Source organism: Ovis aries, chromosome 8 (assembly GCF_016772045.2).
Source record: "Ovis aries strain OAR_USU_Benz2616 breed Rambouillet chromosome 8, ARS-UI_Ramb_v3.0, whole genome shotgun sequence".
Classification (NCBI taxonomy): Eukaryota; Metazoa; Chordata; class Mammalia; order Artiodactyla; family Bovidae; genus Ovis; species Ovis aries.
Window position 1 is genome coordinate 75663288 of NC_056061.1, and position 22969 is coordinate 75686256.

Consider the following 22969-nt stretch of genomic DNA (forward strand, 5'->3'; position numbering starts at 1 on the left):
AGTGCCTGGCTGTTTCTTGGATTTTCCAACATTCAAGTTGGCCCAGGATTTTTTACACAAGTACATTTTAACTACTATAACCAATCCCAATTTTATAGGCCATAAAGTTGTTACAGAGAAAGCAGAAAGAATATCGCAAAAGCTTTTAAAAAATTGTGGGAAATATACCATGTGGTAGTGGTTATACTGGTAATTTACTCATTTCCTACATGTTTCTTACCATGCCTTCTTGTTGATCCAAGTTAGTTCCTTTATTTTATATTCATAGTTTTACTATTTGCAGTCCACTCTTAACGCTAATATTTGCCGTGAATATAAACCACCAAGAGGACTTCCCTGGCGGCTCAGAAGATAAAGCGTCTGCCTACAATGCAAGAGATCTGGGTTTGATCCCTGGGTCGGAAAGATCCCCTGGAGAAGGAAATGGCAACCCACTCCAGTACTCTTGCCTGGAAAATCCCAAAGGACACAGGATCCTGGTGGGCTACAGTCCATGGGGTTGCAAAGAATTGGACATGACTGAGTGACTTCACTTTCCTAAACCACCAAGAAAAGTCTGAATGTTAAAGGATACAGACTTGATGGGTTCTTTTATATTCTAGAAATATTGGTACCAGCTGTTTGATGATCTTTATTATTGAGTCAAACCAAATTCACGTTCCTTTTGAAAAGACTGTCATTGATCTATATTCTTGTTATTGTGTTTGTCTTATTACAACCTTCCATACCTGAGTTTCACTCTCCTGTTTTTCTAACAAGGTCTGGAAACATGGATTTGGGGGTTTGAAATGAAGCAGATTTCTTTATCAGTCACACCTATTGCAAGGCATTTTGCTTCTATAAACTTGGGATCACATTACTAGGGGGATAAAGTGCAGATCCTGCCTTACAAATGAAGAAGACTGGAACTTTGTGTTTTGTCTGAATAGCTTCTGAAAGTTTAAATTCCATACGGGGCCTGTTTTGAACCCAAGATTTAAGTGCTACAGGCTTTAAATTTTCTCTTCTTATTCCCTTTTCTAAATACTAACAGCCCTATTTCTTTAGAAACAGTTCTGATGTTTATTATTTAATTGCATATGGTCACACTGTCATGTTATCTCCCTGGACACATGGAAAGTAGTAGTTCATCAGATATACGCTGTAACAGTGTAACCCCATGTACACAGCAAATGGAAAGCCCGCTTTCGAGAAGCGATTTAGAGAAATGTTGTGATAGGATGATTAAGTTTTAAAGAGGATGTGGGTCTCAATATTTTGAGTTTTCTTGTCCAGTACTGGAGAATTATTGTCCACGGAACACTTTCTTTAATGCTATATACAAGTAAAGTGTAAAATTGTCAGCATCATTAAGTAGTGGAGTTTCCAGGTTGGTAAAGTTTTGTGGAATTGTAGTAGAATACTCAAAATCTAGAACAGTGGTTCTCAAAATACTCTAATATTTCAATATTAATAAATATTTTATTAATCTAATAAAACATAGGATGTGGGGGGGGTTGTTTGTTTGTTTTTTAAATACATAAGCATCCCCTTGGTGCTTGTTGAAGCTGTAGATTCCTTGTGCCCTGAGCGCTGAGCCTTGATTTAGTAAATCTGGACTAATCGCTCTATCCTCAGGTGCTCATACTTTGAGGCCAGGCGCAGTGCTTTTCAAGTGTTAAAGCACTTGCACATGGCATTGTCGTCTTGGTAAAAAGCAGACTGAAAAAAAAAAAAAAAGTAGGTCTAAGGTAGCACCAAAGGCTTTTAGTGAAGTGAAGTCGCTCAGTCGTGTCCGACTCTTTGCGACCCCATGGACTGTAGTCTATCAGGCTCCTCCGTCCATGGGATTTTCCAAACAAGGATGCTGGAGTGGATTGCTTTTCCTTCTCCAGGGGACTTTCCCAACGCAGGAATCGAACCCGGGTCTCCCGCATTGCGAGCAGACGCTTTACTGAGGGAGCCATCAGGGAAGCCCAAAGGCTTTTAAGTCTGACGCAATTCCCGCAACGCTTTAAAAACTCCGCCTTTGCCATTCAACGTCCCATGGGTATCTTTGCATTTCCGTCTATACCTAGCGTGCTTTTTGCTTTTGACCGTGTCCCTTGAGCTAGGTTTTAAGCACCTTCAAACCTTTTCTGTTCGCTCTAATTTTAAATACTTGCCTATCTTGCTTATCTTGTCCGTTTCTTTATTTTTCTTCACGTGTATAGATGCGCACCAGTTGCGTCGTGAAGTGCGGTCAGCTGTAACACAAGCTCCATATCTCAGAACCACAGCCAGGCACTCCTGCTCCGGGGACCTCGGGGCCATGGAGCTCTCCGACAGTGACCGCCCGGTCAGCTTCGGCTCCACGTCGTCCTCGGCTTCCTCCCGGGACAGCCATGGTTCCTTCGGCAGCCGAATGACCTTAGTTTCAAGCAGCCACCTGGGCTTGTTTCCTCAGGATAAGGAAGCAGGGGCCATAAAACTGGAGCTGATGCCAGCCAGGCCGTTTTCCAGCAGCGAGCTGCAGACGGACCGTGCGGCCGGGCAGCAGAGCACAGACGAGGGCGGCGAGAGGCAGCCCCGGGCACAGCGCAGAGTGGAAGCCAACGGGGCGACCAAAACGGAGGCCGAATCGGCCACCAGCCCCAAGCTGCTCTATGTGGACAGAGTTGTACAGGAAATTCTGGAGACCGAACGGACTTACGTGCAAGATTTAAAGAGCATCGTAGAGGTAAGATGCACTGTGGGGGGGATGTTTAAAGTTTGTCCTGCAGGATCAATATCCTCTCGAAATAAAGGGCAAGGAAGGGCTTGCAACAAAGGGCTTCTTAGGAAGCCCGCTGTCTCCTGAGAGGCAGAGATGGTGTAAATGTTTAAACAGATCATCACTTAAGAGGAAGCCCTAGGGCTATTATCACTGGGTTAAGATCCTCAGTGTTTGCATTCGTGAATCCATTACGTGTTGGGAGTAAGCATGATGATAGCAGTGCCTACACTGGGTGTTGTGTTAGTGACTCCTGCCCCAAAGATCTGTGAGAGGGACAGACAGGATGCAAGCTTCCTGACTTGCAGGTGTCAGGGGTGTGTTGACTGACCTCCTTGGGTCATCTTCAGCTTAATCACAGTTGTCTCCTGATGTCTGGAGCTTCCAAAGCTGCCAGTACCTGTGTCTCACCTCCAGAGAAGGATTTCCTTGATTTGGGGTGTGGCCAGGAGGTGGGCGGAAGATCCCCAGGTGATTCTTCTGCGCAAACAAGCTTGGGAATTAGGTTTCAGGCTGTTTTCTGTGTTGGTTGCTGTTTAGGGGAAGGTGGTGAAAGGGAGAGAAGAACCCTGGACTTGGTCTTAGGTGTTTACCTTTTACTTTTATACTAAACAAATTCGTGTAAATTATTTGACTCTCTGCAAACTGAACTTAGCTCAGGTACCAGATCCAAGACTCTGGAAATTCAGTTATTAATTTGTTATCATTGTTGTTTCCCTGTATTATTTCTTTTTTAATTTTTATTTTATGCTGGAGTATAGTTGACTTATCCAGTTTCTAATTTGACTTTGATTATAGCTAGGTTTTTAAGAATAAAATGATAATTATCAGAACAGTTCAGATGCTAATTCATTCTCAATAATTTAAAATATTATCTTTCAAATTGATACATTATGAAGCTATACTCCCTACGCTGCCTGGTACTATCCCAGGTTCTTTCATGTGTTAGTGCTCATTTCCTGTTTTAGATTTTGAATCTAAAATGTGTTTCAGAATAAACTGGTGGAATATTTGCTGATGAGGACATTCTCCACCAAACACATACACTCTTATAGCTTTAGGGGAAAAAAAATTCTAGGACACAATTGTGTTTTCAGTTCCACAAATGATCAAACCAGACAGTCTTCTAAAAATAGTTATGACATAACTTCCCAGTAAAAATAGAAAAAAAATCAATTGATGCTCAACCAAAACAATATGTGATACCAAATGTAGAGTAAACCAGGCCAATTGTTTCTAGAATTTCAACAATGATGTCATTTGTACTTGAGAAGAAATACCTGTGAAACTGCCAAAATTTGTGAAACCTCTCAGGAAATTTATGGTTGTCAAAGCTTTCTCTGGCCTTTTTTTCTTTGTTTCTTGCTTGGAAACTTTACCACTTCATCGAAACTCACCATACCTAAAGAGAAACCTTTAGTGTCTGAGCTGGAATTCTATGAACACTTGTTTTTTTCTGAGGCCAGTTAACAAACTTTAAGTGAGAAGAAATACAATAAGAGATCTATGAAAGAAAATAGGTTAAAACAGGATTTTTTGCTTCAATAAAATACCTTAAAATTTTTTTATTTTCTAACAGTTTCAGCAGAAGTTTTATTCCAAACTGTACAAATATTCTTGCCTTATTTTTTCCCCTTATCAAGGAATTAGCCAATGTTTTGCACTATGGGTTGGTGGACTTTTGCTATAAAGGACCAGATGGTAACTCTTTTTGGCTTTCTGGGCCCTAAACTGTCAATCGTAAGTGTTCACTTGTGCCACTATAGCCCAAGAGCAGCCCCAGACTCTACGTCAGTGAATGGGTGTGGACGTTCAAGGAAAACTTTAGGGCCATTTTTGACCCAAGGGCCATGGTTTGCCAAACCCCGTATTTGCTTATAAATCTGTGCTTTCATTTCATCAACTGTGAAATGAGACTAATAAATGATACTTGCCTAATAAGGTTGGTGTTATGATAATTAGATAATATATTAAAAGCTCATGCAACAGTGCCTGGCACATGGTAAGCAATTAATAAATGGAAACACTTATCATCCCAGGCCTCTTCTGAATTTGCTGGCTGAGACTGAGCACCATTTATAGCTATCTTCTGTCTTATCTGAAGTCTTTTACAAAAATAAATAGATTTAGTCGTATACTACAGTAGAAATTTCATTAGGAAAGAGTAACTTTTAAGTGGGTGATTCCAACATTATTATTTTGAAGGCAATTGGATTATTTATAAAGAACCCAGGGAAAATCTAAGGTGACACATAATTAGGGAGAAGAAAGATGAAGAAGGGTGTTGGGAAGGAGGGTAGTTGGAAGAAAACGTCCCAAATAGAGAGGGAAGCACCTGGGCAGGAAGAAGATGCCGCTTTGTTCAGGAAGTCTCTGGAATGCTTTGAGTCACTTCCCCTCCCCACCTAGAAAAGTGCAGAATCTCTTCAGATCACGATTGGTCGCTGCAGCCTCTTCCTCACACACTTTTGTATGTGACCACCTCTGTTTCTCAAGATCACAGTTTTCACAGAATGGTTAGACTCGTTTTATGTAGTTCTTTGCCTTATGGAGGCTTCCCAGGTGGCGTCAGTGGTAAAACTCACCTGCCAATCAATGCAAGAGACTCGAGACATGAGTTCAATCCTGGGGTCAGGAAGATCCCTTGGAGTAGGAAAGGGCAACCCACTCCAGTATTCTTGCCTGGAAAATTCCATGGACAGAGAAGTCTGGCAGGATCCAGTCCATGGGGTCACAAAGAGTCAGACACGACTGAGCATGCACCCCTCCTTTATGGAGTATAACCAATTATTTTCCACCTTGCAGCAACTTTACCCAATAAGGACTGTTATGAGTGTTCTTTTAAAACACAAGATGTCAACTCCTTTAAAAAATCTGTTTTCCTTAATCTATTTCCAATCTGTTTTAAAAATTCTGTAGCTGATTGCTTTAGTATCTTTGATTTTTCAAGTGCAGAGTTAAATGGGGAAAAGGCAACTTAGTAACAACCTACCATCATAAGTTCTTACCACACAAAGAGAGTTTGTTAGTTGACTTTCTAAGCAAGAATTATTTCTGAAGAAAAACCACCTAGTTATTTATAGAGATAACTGGGAAGTTGTTTTCCACTTACACAGTAGCATAGTTTCAAACTGTCTGAGTGACTGAGTGATAATCTGTCAGTCGTGTCCAACTCTTTGCAACCCCATGGACTTACAGACTGCCAGGCTCCCCTCTCCATGGAATTCTCCAGGCAAGAGTACTGGAGTGGGGTGCCATTTCCTTTTCCAGGGTTCAGACTGTGCACTCTGCTTTACTGAGTTCCCACTAATGAATGGCCTTCAGTAGTCATTCTTGGTTGTGTTTATTTCCCTTAGTTGCATTTTATCTGTAGTGTATCTTATCCATACATATCCTAACCACTCAGGTTTATATTCTGTCCTTAGAATTTATAAACAAACATTTTTGTGAAAGGCCATTGATATATACACTGATTTAAAAGATGTTAACGGTTAGAACTGGACATGAAACAACAGACTGGTTCCAAATAGAAAAAGGAGTCCGTCAAGGCTGTACATTGTCACCCTGCTTATTTAACTTATATGCAGAGTACATCATGAGAAATGCTGGGATGGAAGAAACACATGCTGGAATCAAGATTGCTGGGAGAAATATCAATAACCTCAGATATGCAGATGACACCACCCTTATGGCAGAAAGTGAAGAGGAGCTAAAAAGCCTCTTGATGAAAGTGAAAGAGGAGAGTGAAAAAGTTGGTTTAAAGCTCAACATTCAGAAAACAAAGATCATGGCATCTGGTCCCATCACTTCATGGGAAATAGATGGGAAAACAGTAGAAACAGTGTCAGACTTTATTTTGGGGGGCTCCAAAATCACTGCAGATGATGACTGCAGCCATGAAATTAAAAGACGCTTACTCCTTGGAAGAAAAGTTATGACCAACCTAGATAGTATATTCAAAAGCAGAGACATTACTTTACCAACTAAGGTCTGTCTAGTCAAGGCTATGGTTTTTCCTGTGGTCATGTATGGATGTGAGAGTTACTCTGAAGAAGGCTGAGTGCCAAAGAATTGATGCTTTTGAACTGTGGTGTTGGAGAAGACTCCTGAGTCCCTTGGACTGCAAGGAGATCCAACCAGTCCATTCTGAAGGAGATCAACCCTGGGATTTCTTTGGAAGGAATGATGCTAAAGCTGAAACTCCAGTACTTTGGCCACCTGATGCGAAGAGTTGAGTCATTGGAAAAGACTCTGATGCTGGGAGAGATTGGGGGCAGGAGGAGAAGGGGACGACCCAGGATGATATGACTGGATGGCATCACGGACTCGATGGACTTGAGTCTGAGTGAACTCCGGGAGTTGGTGATGGACAGGGAGGCCTGGCGTGCTGCGATTCATGGGGTCGCAAAGAGTCGGACACAACTGAGCGACTGAACTGAACTGAACACAGTATGCCTTGGTAGCTCAATACGGTACCACATAGTATCTGAGTAGCTTATTTCTGAGAAGAGATCCTGCTCACACATTATCTGGGCAATAGGATTCTCAGCTGTTGGTGATAATGCAAAGAAGGATGTACGTCTTTCACTACATAACGACATTGTATTAAAATTTTTCCCAAATATATTGGATTTTGTTTTCTTTCCCATGCCATTTAGAAATTTAAAAATGAATTCTGAAGATTTAACTGAGAAATGTTATTGTTCTTGCTTCTGGTCTTCATCGCAGGCCCTTTTCTCTGTCCCCTCCATTCCCTCCCCGTGGCAACTCCCTCCTCTGCTCCTTTGCCTGACATCCTAGTCATTTGGTTTGTACACTTGACATTTTAGAGAGGTGAGGTCTTGACTATCGACCATACTGAGAGAAACAAGAGAGCTGTTATTTCCATTTCTATATATGGGTCCTACTAGCATTCACAGATAAAATGAGATAATAAGTATGAAAGCTAGTTTTAAAAGTTAAAAGTAAAATTGCCAGTGATACAATTTGTGGAGAGAGAGAAATTCATAGCTGGAAAGTAGGAAATAAGGGTTTCTTTCATGTTTAATAGGATCTTAGATTGACTGACCAGAGATTCTCATGGGCAGAGTGGGTTTCTTTAATCTTTATAAATGATCTATAAAAGAGCCTTTGACAGCCTCATGAGACTTGGCCCTGGATATAGTTCATGGCCTGTTTTAAACTTTTATGAAGGGTTTTAAATAGTTCATAACATTATCTAATACTGTGTAATTAGAAATTATATCCCTACTACAAAATAGGATCTTTGAAATATAAGAAATCCTAAATTAAATCATATTTGGGGATGTTGAGGACATGTACATTTAGTGAGGGGAAAGTAGATAAAATTCTAAAAAGTTAAAATCCTTTTTCAAGCACCTTTATCCATACAGTGTGCTAAAAGCTAAGAAGTTATTATTATAGCCTTGCTGTGTAAAATTTAAAGAACCAAAGCTTTAAGCCATCCTTGTTAAAAGCATTCAGCATTATTCAAAAGCTGTAGCTACACAAGGATTAGGCTGTTGATCTCCAACCTCCAGCTCTTGTATTTCTTGATTGGCATGAACTTTTTGTTTATCATGTGATAGTACAGATAGTTGGAGAAGGAAATGGCAACCCACTCCAGTAGTCTTGCCTAGAGAATCTCGTGGACAGGGGAGCCTGGTGGGCTGCTGTCCATGGGTCACACAGAGTTGGACACGACTGAAGCGACTTTGCATGCATGCATTGGAGAAGGAAATGGCAATCCACTCCAGTGTTCTTGCCTGGAGAATCCCAGGGACAGAGGAGCCTGGTGGGCTGCCATCTATGGGGTCACACAGAGTTGGACATGACAGAAGCGACTTAGCAGCAGCAGTACAGACAATGTTAGGATAAGGTGGATGAGAAGAGAGATACTTTTCACCCACTTAGTGTTTCCCTGGTGGCTCAGAGGTTAAAGCGTCTGCCTCCAATGCAGGAGACCCAGGTTCGATCCCTGAGTCAGGAAGATCTCCTGGAGAAGGAAATGGTAACCCACTCCAGTATTCTTGCCTGGAGAATCCCATGGACGGAAAAACCTGGTAGGCTACAGTCCATGGGGTCGCAGAGTCGGACACAACTGAGTGACTTCACTTTCACTTTACTGACATAAAACATATTGAACACAATTCTTCCTGTTGCCATAGCTTAGAGAAGAGGCTGCCCTTAGCACCAGACGTATCCACTAGCTGGAAGGTGAATTGTCTTACACTTGGGAAGTGAGCCTCTCCCAGATCTGTGCAGAGTGAATGAAGGAATCCAGTGATCAGGCCCAGGAAGTCGGTGCCGTGCTTAACTATGGACCCTGCCTAAAGACTTAGCTTTTAGGCTGGTGAGGTGGCTAAGACTTGGACAACATGGAATCTGAGTGGGTTTTTGTCCTGCGCCACCTCTCAGAGACAACACTATCGAACTTGGAGGTGTTTTCTCTTGAAGCTGAGTTTGATTCAGCTGGAGAGAGAAGATGGTTGGTGTGGAAAGGTCAGTTCATAGCTCTGCTGCTCCTCTCTTGGCCATGAAGGGATAGCTTTACATGGGTGTTCCCTGGACCAGCCACAGCTGCGTAGGATACTTGACAAGAAGAGAAAAGTTTTGAACCAAGGGAGGAGGCTGATGAGATGTCCTTGCTTTTATTGTCTTTTTATTTGCACATGTCCTCACTCAATACTTTCCCTCCAGTGTGACAACATTTATTAAACTGACAGTTTTTATGAGGTTCCTTCAGACTAACATTTCTTGAATACTGAGGGAATTATGTGTTCAATGCTAGAGTGTAGGACTTGGCAGGGATTGTTTTTAACGAAGGCTTGTTACGTGGGTGGATTTAATAAAGTGCTTACACTGTAGTACTTGGCACATTTTAATGTACTTTTTCTTTTACATGACATTTGAGCACTTTCATTTGAATGTGTCTCTTTATTTTTCCTTCCAGGGGCTTTTCTCATATTGGGTGAATGAGATCTTTGCTAAAACCGTTTGAGGTCTATGGTAATTTTGAAGCAAACCTGCTAAGTAGTTTTAGGCTTATGTATTGGATTGGCCAAAAAGTTTGTCTAGGTTTTTCTGTAACATAGGGAACCTGAATAAACTTTTTGGCCAAGCCAATAGGAGCTGTTCATCAAATAGCACATCTAACCACTGTATATGAGCCCCCCAAACTTCACTTTGACTCTTTGTTTCCATGCCTCTTTGTTGCTCTTATGCCCTCCCCTTCCTTGCTCTACCCCACTCTCACCTCTTGCCACCTTAACAATGACAGAAACTTAGAGGGTAAGAACATAGCGATTTTGAGTATTCGTCTCCTCTACTGGTTGCAGCCTAATATTGGGGGTGGAGAGGGGTGCCTGGCCTTTCATGTCTTTTAAAAGTCCATCCTGTTCATACCTTCTGATCAACTGCTGCTGCTGCTGACTCTCTTCAGTCATGTCTGACTCTGCTTGACCCAATAGACGGCAGCCCACCCAGCTCCCCTGTCCCTGGGATTCTCCAGGCAAGAATATTGGAGTAGGTTGCCATTTCCTTCTCCAATGTGTGCAAGTGAAAAGTGAAGGTGAAGTCTCCCAGTCGTGTCCTACTCAGCGACCCCATGGACTGCAGCCTACCAGGCTCCTCCATCCATGGGATTTTCCAGGCAAGAGTACTGGAGTGGGGTGCCATTGCCTTCTCTGGATTAACTGCTAGTGAACATCAAAACTAGCTCAACATGGGCAGCATTTACTAAAAGCAAAGTGAGTGGAGGTACGTAGGGTTGCTGTGCAAAGGTTGTTGTTGACTGTTCACAAGAGTTCATGTATACTTAATAAATGATGTCAGTTTATTCCCTCCAAATGGTTCTAGCCAGATTTTGAGTCAAAACCTAGGAAAATGATTCAAAATAATTATATTGGTCAGGTTCTCCTGGGAGCATGGTAGATAGAAACCATAAACCTGGTGACCACACCCACCACCTCAATGAATCCGAATAGCTATAAACATACTACGTGGCTACTACTTCTAAATTTTCTAGATATATACCTTAATAGCAACAAAAACACTAAAACATAACATTAACAGCAGCTTGTATTTGGGTGCTTACCAGATTTCAGGCACTGAATTAAGCAGTTACAGCCTCAGCCACAGCCCCACTATGTGGGTACTATTATAATTTTCTTATTTTTAGCACAAGACTATTGCATGTACTGAGAGTAAAGGAACTCGTCCAAGGTTTGTAAATGGTTAGTGTTGAAACAGGAACTGGAATGTTAGGTTTCACTCCAAAGGCCTCCTTTACTACTGCATTGCTGTTGCAAATCTCCCCTGAGAGTCTAGCAGAGAGCTCGAAGGTTTGGTCGTCTTCCTAAGCTCTCTGGAGCAGGGTGTTGCAACAGCAGCATGGTAGGCATTCGGGACTGGATAGTGCTTGGTTATCAGGGACAGTCGTTCTTGGTTATGGGGGATAGTCGTGTGTGTTGTAGGATGTTAGCATCAAACCCTGGCCTCTGCTCACTAGATGTCAGTAGAACCACTACCATGCCCACTCATGACAACCAAAACTGTTTCTAGATATTGCCATATAACCCCCAAGGGACAAAATTCCCTTGGCTGAGAAACACTGTTTTAAAAATTTGGAAGGCATAGTGTATAAGTGTAAGTAAAGCCACAGTAACAAATCGGCCCCCCAGTTGAGTGATGTAATACAACAGAAGTTTCTTCTTTTGCAGTCGTGTATGTGTGTGTTCAGGTTAGTGGATGCTGTGCCATTCCATGTATCAACTGATAGAAGGCAGGGGAAGGAGAGTTTTTGAGACAAGTGTAGAAACGGCTCACCTCTTCTCTCATTCCACATCAAGCTGTAAGTTTGGAGATATAGTCTGTGTGCCCAAAGAAAGAAGGAAACATTTTTGTGAACAACTGCCAGTGTCTACCATGTATTATATTGGATTGGCCAAAAAGTTCCTTCAAGTTTTTTCATAAGATGTTGTGGAAAAATCCAAATGAACTCTTTGGCCAACCCAATATGTAACTGCAATATTCTCTTTATAGAAACCTACACCTGGCATCCCACCACTAAAAGGTAAAAATAAAAATAAAAAATACATAAGGAAGAAAGCAGGAAAGATCTTGATGATGCTTACTGCCAAGTTTATAGTTAACTCTCTCTACTAAATAACCCTATAGAATGTTTTAAATGGAATTCTTCATTTAGTACTTAGACTAAGATGTACTTTCCCTTATTCCTCTCTCCCCCCTTACACATTTCCATCACCTCTACCTCCTCTCTCTCCCATTTTTCCTAACTCCCTCCCCTCTTTCGTTTTTGTAGGTTTTCCTATCCATATGACCTGTCAAAGGGCTCTTTGGAATTTTTGAACATAGGTGGTACTATCAATATTTCAGTTTAAGAAGAGGGCTGCTGGGTCTAGCATAGTTCAAAGGCAGAAATTCTGCCTCTTTGCTTGTCTTCTGGAAACATTTTTAGTAGACTGGAATCAATGAGAATAATGGACTAATGCCAGCATACCCTTAACAGAATGGTCATGCTCAGAAGCTTTAAGTTTATTGCCACACTGATAAAGTTTATAAGAAAATGGAATACCTTCCTTTTTACTGCCCTGCCTTTCTTTTTTTTTAACTTTTTATTTTTACTTTATTTTACTTTATAATACTGTATTGGTTTTGCCATACATTGACATGAATCCACTACGGGTGTACATGCGATCCCAAACATGAACCCCCCTCCCACCTCCCTCCCCACAACATCCCTCCGGGTCATCCCCATGCACCAACCCCAAGCATGCTGTATCCTGCATCGGACATAGACTGGTGATTCGATTCTTACATGATAGTATACATGTTTCAATGCCATTCTCCCAAATCATCCCACCCTCTCCCTCTCCCTCTGAGTCCAAAAGTCCGCTATACACATCTGTGTCTTTTTTGCTGTCTTGCATACAGGATCATCATTTAAACTCATTTCTGTAGTCTCTCTGAGAAGCCAAGATGAGAATTGTGAACACTTAAAGAACAAGTAAACAATATAAAACCTAATGGTTAAAACTGTTTTAATACATTTATACATACATAAGCCAATGGCAACCCCACTCCAGTACTCTTGCCTGGAAAATCCCATGGATGGAGGAGCCTGGTAGGCTGCAGTCCATGGGGTTGCTGAGGGTCAGAAATGACTGAGCAACTTAACTTTCACTTTTCACTTTCATGCATTGGAGAAGGAAATGGCAACCCACTCCAGTGTTCTTGCCTGGAGAATCCCAGGGACAGGGGAGCCTGGTGGGCTGCCATCTATGGGGTCGCACAGAGTCGGACACAAGTGAAGCGACTTAGCAGCAATAATCTTAGGCCTTGCACACTTGCACACTCTAAATCAGGTGACATCATTATGGATGGTTTCCATAAGAAAGGGAAAGTGAAAGTTGCTCAGTTGTGTCCAACTCTTTGCGACCCCATGGACTATACAGTCCATGGAATTCTCCAGGCCAGAATACTAGAGTGGATAGCCTTTCCCTTCTCCAGAGGATCTTCCCAACCTAGGAATCAAACCCAGGTCTCCTGCATTGCAGGTGGATTCTTTACCAGCTGAGCCACAGGGAAGCCTTGTAGAAGTCAACTTTCATCTTTCCAGAGGTGAACATGGAGAAAGTAAATTTGCCATTGATAAATAGTGGTCTATTTATGTCATTAACCTTTATGCTTTTCAAATTACTAAGAACTTTATACAATAGCATAATGAACATCAGTTGGTATAAGAGTAATAATTATGCATTTAGTGATGTTCTCATTGTCTCCTTGAGAAATAATAAACCTCAGGTAATAGTCACCCTTGAGTGCCTGACATTGTTGACTTATGACTTGCTTCCTTTTTTTTTCTTTTTAGACTCTTTTTGTGGCTTGCTTCTTGAAGCTTGGGTCTAGAATACTTCAGGTCAGTCTAAGGATTTCCAGGGTATTGGAGGCCCTGAGTCCAGCTTTGTAGGATATTCTTACCAGGTTTCAAGAGTTCATGATCAAAAACAAAAAAAAGTTCATGATCTCAGAATAGATTATAGTGATTTAATATAGTTAAATATATTATAGTTTTTAGCTTCCGTATCACATGTCTAAGACCCAAGAAAGAGAATACAGTTGCTATAGAAAAAGAGCAATATGAATTTCAAGTGCCTATGATCCATTTTGTTATAATTTGACATATGTGCTTTTAAAAATCACTGAACTTGCAAAATCATATGAGGGGAAAATGGGGGAAAATAGATTCCAAGTGCAACACTCAAAACACCATTGAAAAAGAAACAAATGGAGGCAGTTTTATACGCGTTAAATGGTTAAGAACTAAATACTTACTATAGTAAATATGATACTTCAACTTAAAAAAAAAAAAACATGAAATTTCTTGTGGGAGCCACCTGGTACCCACAGCTGCCACCCCCTGTAGGAGGAAGAGAACAAAGCGAAGCGGGGGACAGAGTGAGAAAAAGAACAATAAAGAGGAGAGAGAAGAGAGGGGGAAATATAAAATAGGCCAAGAAGGAGGAGAGACAAATTAAAGAGAAGTTGTGTGCAGGGTTGTAGTCTGAGTTATAAAGTAGGGTTCAGTTCAGTTCAGTTGCTCAGTTGTGTCCAACTCTTTGCGACCCCATGAATCGCAGCACACCAGGCCTCCTTATCCATCACCAACTCCCGGAGTTCACTCGAACTCATGTCCATCGAGTCAGTGATACCATCCAGCCATCTCACCCTCTGTCATCCCCCTGTCCTCCTGCCCCTAATCCCTCACAGCCTCAGAGTCTTTTCCAGTGAGTCAACTCTTCGCATGAGGTGGCCAAAGTACTGGAGTTTCAGCTTTAGCATCATTCCTTCCAAAGAAATCCCAGGGCTGATCTCCTTCAGAATGGACTGGTTGGATCTCCTTGCAGCCCAAGGGACTCTCAAGAGTCTTCTCCAACACCACAGTTCCTGACATCAATGCAAAATTGATACTCCTGGCGTGGATGGGTGTGGCTTTAATGAGGTATGCAGGTGGACTGAGGTAGCTGGTAGGTGTTTGAGCTGTATGTGAGTGTGTATTTGTATTCCTCTGATGCTCTCTGGAAGTGGCTGTGCTTTTCTGTGTTCACCTGGTTTTTTGTTTGTTTTGTTTTATTGTGAATGCAATCCTGCCTAAGCAAAATTCAGAACTTTGAATTAAGTTCAAGTTACTCCCTAGTGTATTAATCATGTGGGAACAAATTCCTGCTTTCAAAGCAAATGTTAAAGCAGAACTAACTGTACTTACCTCTTGAGTGTGATGACTTGTTACAAATAGGTCTCACCTCTCCCCCGTCCCCTTTGTTCAGAAGATTAAAGAACACCATACCTGTTGTCAAAAAACATGATTTTCCATCCCTAAAGCACTTTTTACTTCCGTCCTATAAGAAAAAAATGGTTCAAAAGAATTTCAAGCTGTCTTAACAATTTGAGAGTTTATTTCTGAAAACTAACAAGTAGATATTTTTTACCCAAATCTTGGACCAACAAATATGATTATTTGAAAAAGCAAATAGTTGTGGATTTTTCAAAACTTTCTGTCACCAGAAAGATTTGCACAATTTGGGTCAAATACTCTTATACAAGTGATAACCCTTGCTATCTCGTTGTTATTCAGTCACTAAGTCATGTCCAACTCTTTGTGACCCCATGGACTGCAGCACGCCAGGCTTCTCTGTCCTTCACTGGCTCCTGGAGTTTGCTCAAATTCATGTCCATTGAGTCAGTGATGCCATCCTACCATCTCATCCTCTATTGTCCCCTTCTCCTCTTGCCCTCAACCTTTCCCAGCATTAGGGTCTTTTCCAATATGCCAGCTCTTTGCATCAGCTGCCAGTGTATTGGAGCTTCAGCATCAGTCCTTCCAGTGAATATTCAGGGTTGATTTCCTTGAGGATTGAAACTTCTGTTACACCAAGGAGATTTAAGGGGTAAATATTTGTGTGTTTATGCCATTAAAATTAGAATATTTTCCATCTACACGTGCATATTCTGAGTTAGACAATGTATCAAAGGAAAGGATAGACTTACTTACAGACATAACTGAGGACATTCATTAGTTTTGTGAGATCAAGCTCTTAGCGAAATACCTGCAACTAAAAAGTCCCTTCCCATTCTTCCAGCTTTTCTTTTAAGGCAACATTTTGATTTCTAATGAAAAGGTATTTTAAAAACTTCAGTTAACTCAGGTGATTGAGTAGCTATTATTACCCGTCTGCTAAAGAACTGCTCATATATTTCAAAGACTGCCTGTGGGCAGAACTCTATTGAAGATTTGCTAGAACAGGTTGTGTTCATTTGGGGGTAGAATTATGCTGCCTTTTGGGTGTATGCCACCTTGAATATGCAGTTATACTGAGTGGGTAGAAAATTATAGAATTCAGGAAATTGTGTTCTAAACAAACCAACCTTCACTTGGGAGTAGTTTCCCATGGCTGGAAGTTTCTTCCAAAGAAAAATGTTGCTTCCACCTTGTGAAACTAAGCATCAAAGAATCAGCCTAGGTCATTTGATAAGCCTGAAGCAAGTTGATGTCAAACCAACCCTGTTCTGTAACACCAAAAAAAAGAGGCGGCTTGAGCTGATGCAAGGTTTACCAGCCTACATAGTTCAGTAGTTAACTATTTTCTGATCACTTATATTTGTAGTTTCTCCTCTGAGCACCAAGGCTACTCTGCCACTTAAGGCTGATAGCATTGTTCTCTACAGCAGTTCACATGGAAAATTTTATATCTTTTTAAACCTGGTCAAATATACATAACATGTATTAATTTTAACCATTTCAAGTATACAATTCAGTGGCATTAGGCACACTGACATTGTCATACACTGAACTACATAATCATTACCGCTATCCATCCTGAGAATGTCTGGCTCTTTGAGACCCCATGGACTGTAGCCCTGTCCGTGGGATTTCCCAGTTAAGAATACTGGAGTGGGTTGCCATTTCCTCCTCCAGGGGATCGTCCCCACCGAGTTATCAAAGCCAGGTCTCTCCCATTGCAGGCAGATTCTTTACTGCTGAACCACTAGGGAAGCCCAAGATATACATGACATGTATTATTTTAGCCATTTTAAGTGAGTGATTCAATGACATCAAGCACACTGACACTGTTGTACATTGAACTGTATAACCATCACCACCATCCATCTTGAGAACTTGAGAACTTTTTTACCCCCCCAAATTGAAACTGTGCACCCATGAAGCAATAACTCTTCATACCCTCTTCCCTCAAGCAGTTCTTTTTTGTTTTTAAAAATTGTAGAATACACATAATGTAAAATTTACTGTCTTAACGATTTTTAAAGGTACATTGTAGTGACATTAAGTACATTCACAGCATTGGGCAACCAGTGTCTAGAATTCTTTTTATCTTGTGGAACTGAAACTTTGTCCCCATTAAACAGTAACCCCCCTCCTCCTCCCCTTCGTTCAGCTGCTGGTAACCACCATTCTACTCTCTGCTCCTATAAATTTGACTCCTCTATACTTCACATGAGTGGAACCATACAATACTTGTCCTTTTGTGACTGCTTTTTTCACTGAGCAGTGTCTTCAACGTTCATCCTTCTCATAGCCCATGTCAGAATTTTCTTCCTTCTTAAGATTGAATAACATTCCATTGTATGTCTATATAATATTTTGTTTCTCCATCATCTATTGGTGAATGCTTAGATTGCTCCAAATAGCGCAGGATTTTTGACTGAGTAGAAATCACACAGAGTTTTGAACTGGAAAATAACTCAAAAGTCTTAACTGACTGTGGATTCTGAAAAGGGTGAAGTGTTTTGGTGAGTTTTCTACTTCTAGCAGTCAGCATTGCCTTTGACACTTAAGAGGCCATTAGTAAGTATTGGCTGAATGAATTACCAAGTTCTACACAATCGTTCTTACTGGTGAGGAAATGGAGATGCAGAGAACCAAGTGATTTCTCCAACCAAATCCAAATCTTAGTTCTGGCACCTACTACCTTTGATTTTGAACAATTGTTTAATTTCTGTAACCTTTAGTTTCTTCTTAAAATGAGATGAGAGCTATTGTGTACCTCATAGAATGTTGTGAGGACAAAAGGAAGTAATGCCTGTAAAACTAAGAAAGTCGCTCAGTCATATCCAACTCTTTGCGACCAGCCATGGAATCTCCAGGCCAGAATACTGAAGTGCATAGCCTTCCCTACTGCAGGGGATCTTCCCAACCCAGGAATCGAACCCAGTCTCACACATTGCAGATGAATTCCTTACCAGCTGAGCCACAGGAGAAGCCCAAGAATACTGGAGTGGGTAACCTATCCCTTCTCCAGAAGATCTTCCCAACTCAGGGATCAAACCAGGATCTCCTGCATTGCAGGAGGATTCTTTACCAGCTGAGCCACAGGAGAAGCCCAAGAATACTGGAGTAAAAGGTAACCTATCCCTTCTCCAGCAGATCTTCCCAACTCAGGGATCAAACCGGGATCTCCTGCATTGCAGGAGGATTCTTTACCAGCTGAGCTATCAGGGAAGCCCAAAGTGCTTTGCTGGGCTCGATGCCTGTAAAGTGCTTTCCATAGACCTGGCATAGCATAAGCTCTCAATGCAAGCTAGTCAAGCCCCAGACCCTGCAGCTACGTATTGGTAGTGCCAAGACTGTACCCATTATATTTAGAAACAATTGGAAAAAAAAAACATTTATTGGGTGCCCCTTACTGGGCCAAATAAGGAGAATTCTCATACATACTTGTTAATGAAAATTTCTGAAAACACATTCCTTTCTCTATTCAGTTTTCTACATCTCAGTCACTGATGAGGATGAAATTGACATGGACACATGTGAAGGGCAGAGCTTGTCTCTCTTGCATCCAGGCACCGCATAGTGTAGACAAAACCAGAGCAGTGGTACAGAGGGGAAGTGGAAACAATTAAGATCACTTCCTGAGCAATTGCTTGGGACATGTCTAAAGCAAACTGTGCAATCATCTGTTTTTCCTCTAGCACAGACATAGGTAGCTTTTTGAGGATGAGAAATTGTCTCCTGTAAAACCAGAGATTCAGGGCTAGTCCACTTATGATAAGTAAAAGACCAGCTGATGCTCTTGGACCCCTTCTTGTCAACTCCTGTTCTAAAGTTGGACCTGGCTCTGAAGTTCCAGGTCCTAGTTGGAAGGAAAGAAGGTAAAGAAAGTTACTGACAATTGTGTAAATTTACTTAATATTCAAAATTACCTGGAATATTCTAGGTACTAGTTTTGGCAAGAAAATTCACTAGAATAGAATCCCCACTTCAAAGACAGGACAGAGTAAAACATCATAAAGATCCTTTATGAGAAACACACAATTAACTGGTCATCAGTGAGATTTATACCAAGGATAGTAAGCCCCCATAAACAGGTTCAAAGGGGCAGATAATAATATAATACTTTGAGCAATTAAAAGCTATCACGTAAGAAATCTGGTTAGGAAGAGCAATTTAAAAGTAGAATTTTTTTCGAAAGAGGTGATATATTTATACATATAACTGCTTCACTTTGCTGTACAGCAGAAATTAACACAACACTGTAAAGCGACTATACTCCAATAAAAAATGTTTTTAATAAAGGAAAGAAAAAAATATATAAGTAATATTTTTCTAGGGAATTCCCTGAGGGTCCAGTGGGTAAAACTCTGTGCTTCCAATGCAGGGAGCATGGGTTCAATCCCTGATTGGGGAACTAAGATCCCACATGCCATGCAGCATGGCCAAAAGATTTTTTTTAAAAAAGGGGGTGCACCCTGGATTAATAAAATCTGTCTGAAACTCTAAAAGTAACATCACTTTTTATTAAAGCTCTGTATATCCCAATAAGCAATCAACATGGGCCCACTGTCCGAAAGGCATTTTTTTCCTTTGTTATAAAGAGAATAATAGACATTGAAAGGCAACACAAATTACCCCACCCATCCCATCCCCTGTGATGAAATAATGAAAATGAAGAAAATCTACAATCTGCTAGAACTGAATCTAAATCCTGACCCTGCCGTCTCCCTTTGTGAACTTGGATAAGGTACTAGACTTTTCTAAGTTTCAGGTTTTCACTTTAAAATGGGAATAATAGGATTGTTGCAAAATAAGACTATCCATGCAAAATGCTAGCACAGTGATAGGCATATAGTGAGCTCTCAAATGAGAATAATGATGATTATTGTTAATATACTTAGTATTATTTGGAAAGGCCAGTAATTTCTGGTACATTAAAATATCATGGTATTGTTCTTGCTAATCTGTGCTGAAACTGAAGCTCCAATATTTTGGCCACCTGATGCGAAGAACCAACTCATTGGAAAAGACCCTGATTCTAGGAAAGATTGAAGGCAAAAGGAGAAGCGGGCAGCAGAGGATGAGATGGTTAGATAGCATCCAGAATCAATGGACATGAATTTGAGCAAGCTCTAGGAGATAGTGAAGGACAGAGAAGCCTGGTGGGCTACAGTCCATGGGGTGGCAGAGTCAGACACGACTTAGCGACTAAACAACAGCAAAATCTATGTTAAGGTATTTCTGAAAATTATTTAAATTTTGCAATTTAAAAAGGGTATACCTTGTAATTTTTAGTTTATCGGATATGCTTCCGTGCAGTTGGAGTTCACAGGCCTGCTAGAGCTGCAATGGCAGAATGAAATTATTTTCAGAGTTTTGGTTCAGGGGAAGTTACACTGAGATTGATTTAATGGACAGAGCACTGGTCTCAGCTCGGTCTCATGGTCATAGGCAGCCATGTGCCCATGGACAACCAACCGGGCTGACCTCCGCTTCATCCTCAGTAAATGACTCTAGTTCAACAAGCCAAAATCTAGAGATGACTAGAAGTCTCATCTTCTCCAGCCTCAGCTCTCAAGAATCTAACTAGGAAATAAGTGAGTCCTTTGAGCGGCCAAAACAGATATTTCAAATGCCAAACAGTAAATCCTGTGTCTTGACCCAAAGAGAGGCCCCTCTCACTGTGAGCCTATTTACTCTACATGTTTAAAATAAGCTTAATGAGAGCATTTCCTGGCAGTCCAGTGGTTAGGACTCCAAGCTTTCACTGCTGAGGGCCCAGTTCAGTGCCTGGTTGGGAAACTAAGATCCCACAAGCCTCGCAGCCCAGCCAATAAATTCATTAATTAAATAAGCTTAATTATTTGGTTTCCTAACCCACAGCAAGAGGATGGAGGGGGCAGAAGGGGTGGATGTGATTGCACTGAGGAGCCAGAGGGAGAGCTCCTTAAAGTAAAGGAATTAACATAGGACCATTTACAGTGGTGCAAACCCACCTTATCCCCCTGGTGAATTTCACTTGCGAATTATGCCCCAGAGCATAACCAGAGTCCTCACTGATGAACCTGAGTAGCAAGAACTTTTTTATTATGTTTGTTATAGCATCTAAAATATATTGCCTGATTCCTGGTCTTCATAAGCAAAGTGATCTTTTAATTATGATAATTGACTTATTGAAATATAACTGATTTACAGTATTGTTTCAGGTATACAGCAAAGTGATTTAGATATATATTTTTTCCAGATTATTTTTCATTATAAAATATTGACTGTAGTCTGCTGTGCTGTACAGCAGACTGTGTTGTTTTTTTGTATATAGTAGTATGCATTATGTTAATCCCAAACTCCTCATTTATCCCTCCCTGACAGCTCCTCCTACCCCGCTTTCTCCTTCAGTAACCATAAATTTGTTTTCCATGTCTGTGAGTCTGTTTCTGTTTTGACTTAAATGTTTTCCACTGTTGTTAATTGTACATAACATAAAGTTTACCATGTGTAAATGTACAGTTCAGTGGCAGTAAACACATACACAGTGTTGTACAACCATCACCACTATCCACTTCATCCCAAAAAGAAACTCTGTGCCCAGTAAACAATAACTCCCCATGCCCGCTTCCCCAGCCCCTGGCAACCTCCAGTCTACTTTCTGCCTATGAATTTGCTAGAATCAAGCAATCGTTGTCCCCTGCGTCTGGGTTCTTCCACTTAGCGTAATGTTTCCAAGATACATCCATGTTATAGCATGTGTCAGAATTTCATTAATTATAATTGACTTTTAATTCTTAGAGGAAATTTTTGATAACTGATCCCTTAACAAATGTGAGATGACCCTTTATAAAAAGTGAGTCCTGTCCTTACTGTGTAAGGAGGGCCTGATGAGAAATTACAAGCATCTATCCAACCCAAAGCAAAATGGAGTACTTGTCCTAAATGTGAAGATTTTTGTTTCGTTACACTAATAGAAAGAATTCATAGTGATTTTTGTGCTTAAATCATGGGCACACACATCCACACACAACGCGAAGTAGGCCACAGAAAAACTGGAGCGAAGCCGCAGTCTAAGTCTTTGGTTTCAAATGGCATAATCACTTTGAGGCAAAATTATTCCTGTTTTCTCAGAATGCTGCTTGAGGACATTGGGGGTGTGTGTGTGTGTGTGTGTGTGTCTGTCTGTCTGTCTGTCTGTCTGTCTGTCTGTCTGTCTGTCTGTGTGTTTGGGGGAGGCAGAGTGAGTGTGTGTGTGTGTGTGTGTGTGTATCTGTCTGTCTGTCTGTCTGTCTGTTTGGGGGAGGCAGAGTGAGCCATTCTTTTAAAAGAACACTTTAAGATATTTTCTTCTGAAACAAGCCTTTTTTCTTCTCTTCGGACCAAGGAGAACTGCGACAAGTGTACCCTCAGTTTTATAATGGGGCTTAGAGTTAAGCTGTTAACCTTTAAGTGGGAGACGAGTTGAGGCGACCGCCACTCTGGCCACGGGGGCAGCCCACAATCAACACAGGATGGCTGAAAAGACTGCGCTTTTGTCCTGTTTTCCATAAAGCCCTGCATAAATCACTCAGTCCTGGGGGCTGTATACGGCCTTGCAAATGGGGTTCCCAATGCAAATGCATATAGAAAAAAGAGTGAGAGTTAATCTACTTTTGATGAAGAAGGTTTCGGGAGGTAGGTGGGCGGGAAGATAGTCAAAAAGGAATGCAAGAGTTTAGGATCCTTTGTCATCCTTGAGAGGCCCTGCTGTATAAAGGCTGTCCCTGAGATCGAGGGGAGGGGAGGGAGAGAAAGAGGAACTGGGTTGGGTTACATTCAGTACAACTTTTGCCACTTGGAGAGCTTGTGGGAGATCTGCCAGGGACTCGGTTAACCCTTTCTTTCCGAGCTCTGCTTTGCCCAAGTAGCAGATGGCCCAAGTTCATAGGAATTCACTCTGC

At 41.3% G+C, this 22969-nt stretch overlaps 1 protein-coding gene and 1 non-coding gene across 4 annotated transcripts in view; both read left to right on the forward strand.

The window, feature by feature from the left end:
* PLEKHG1 (pleckstrin homology and RhoGEF domain containing G1) overlaps window positions 1-22969 on the forward strand; it is a 254209-nt gene that overhangs the window by 144550 nt on the left and 86690 nt on the right. For all 3 annotated transcript variants that reach the window (XM_042253622.2, XM_027972556.3, XM_042253623.1), the window contains one exon: window positions 2193-2698. In XM_042253622.2, the coding sequence (XP_042109556.2) occupies window positions 2193-2698 (506 nt within the window). The remainder of the gene's footprint in view (window positions 1-2192; window positions 2699-22969) is intronic.
* TRNAW-CCA (transfer RNA tryptophan (anticodon CCA)) lies at window positions 8649-8721 on the forward strand. Its single transcript has one exon. It is a non-coding gene; the product is annotated as a tRNA-Trp (tRNA).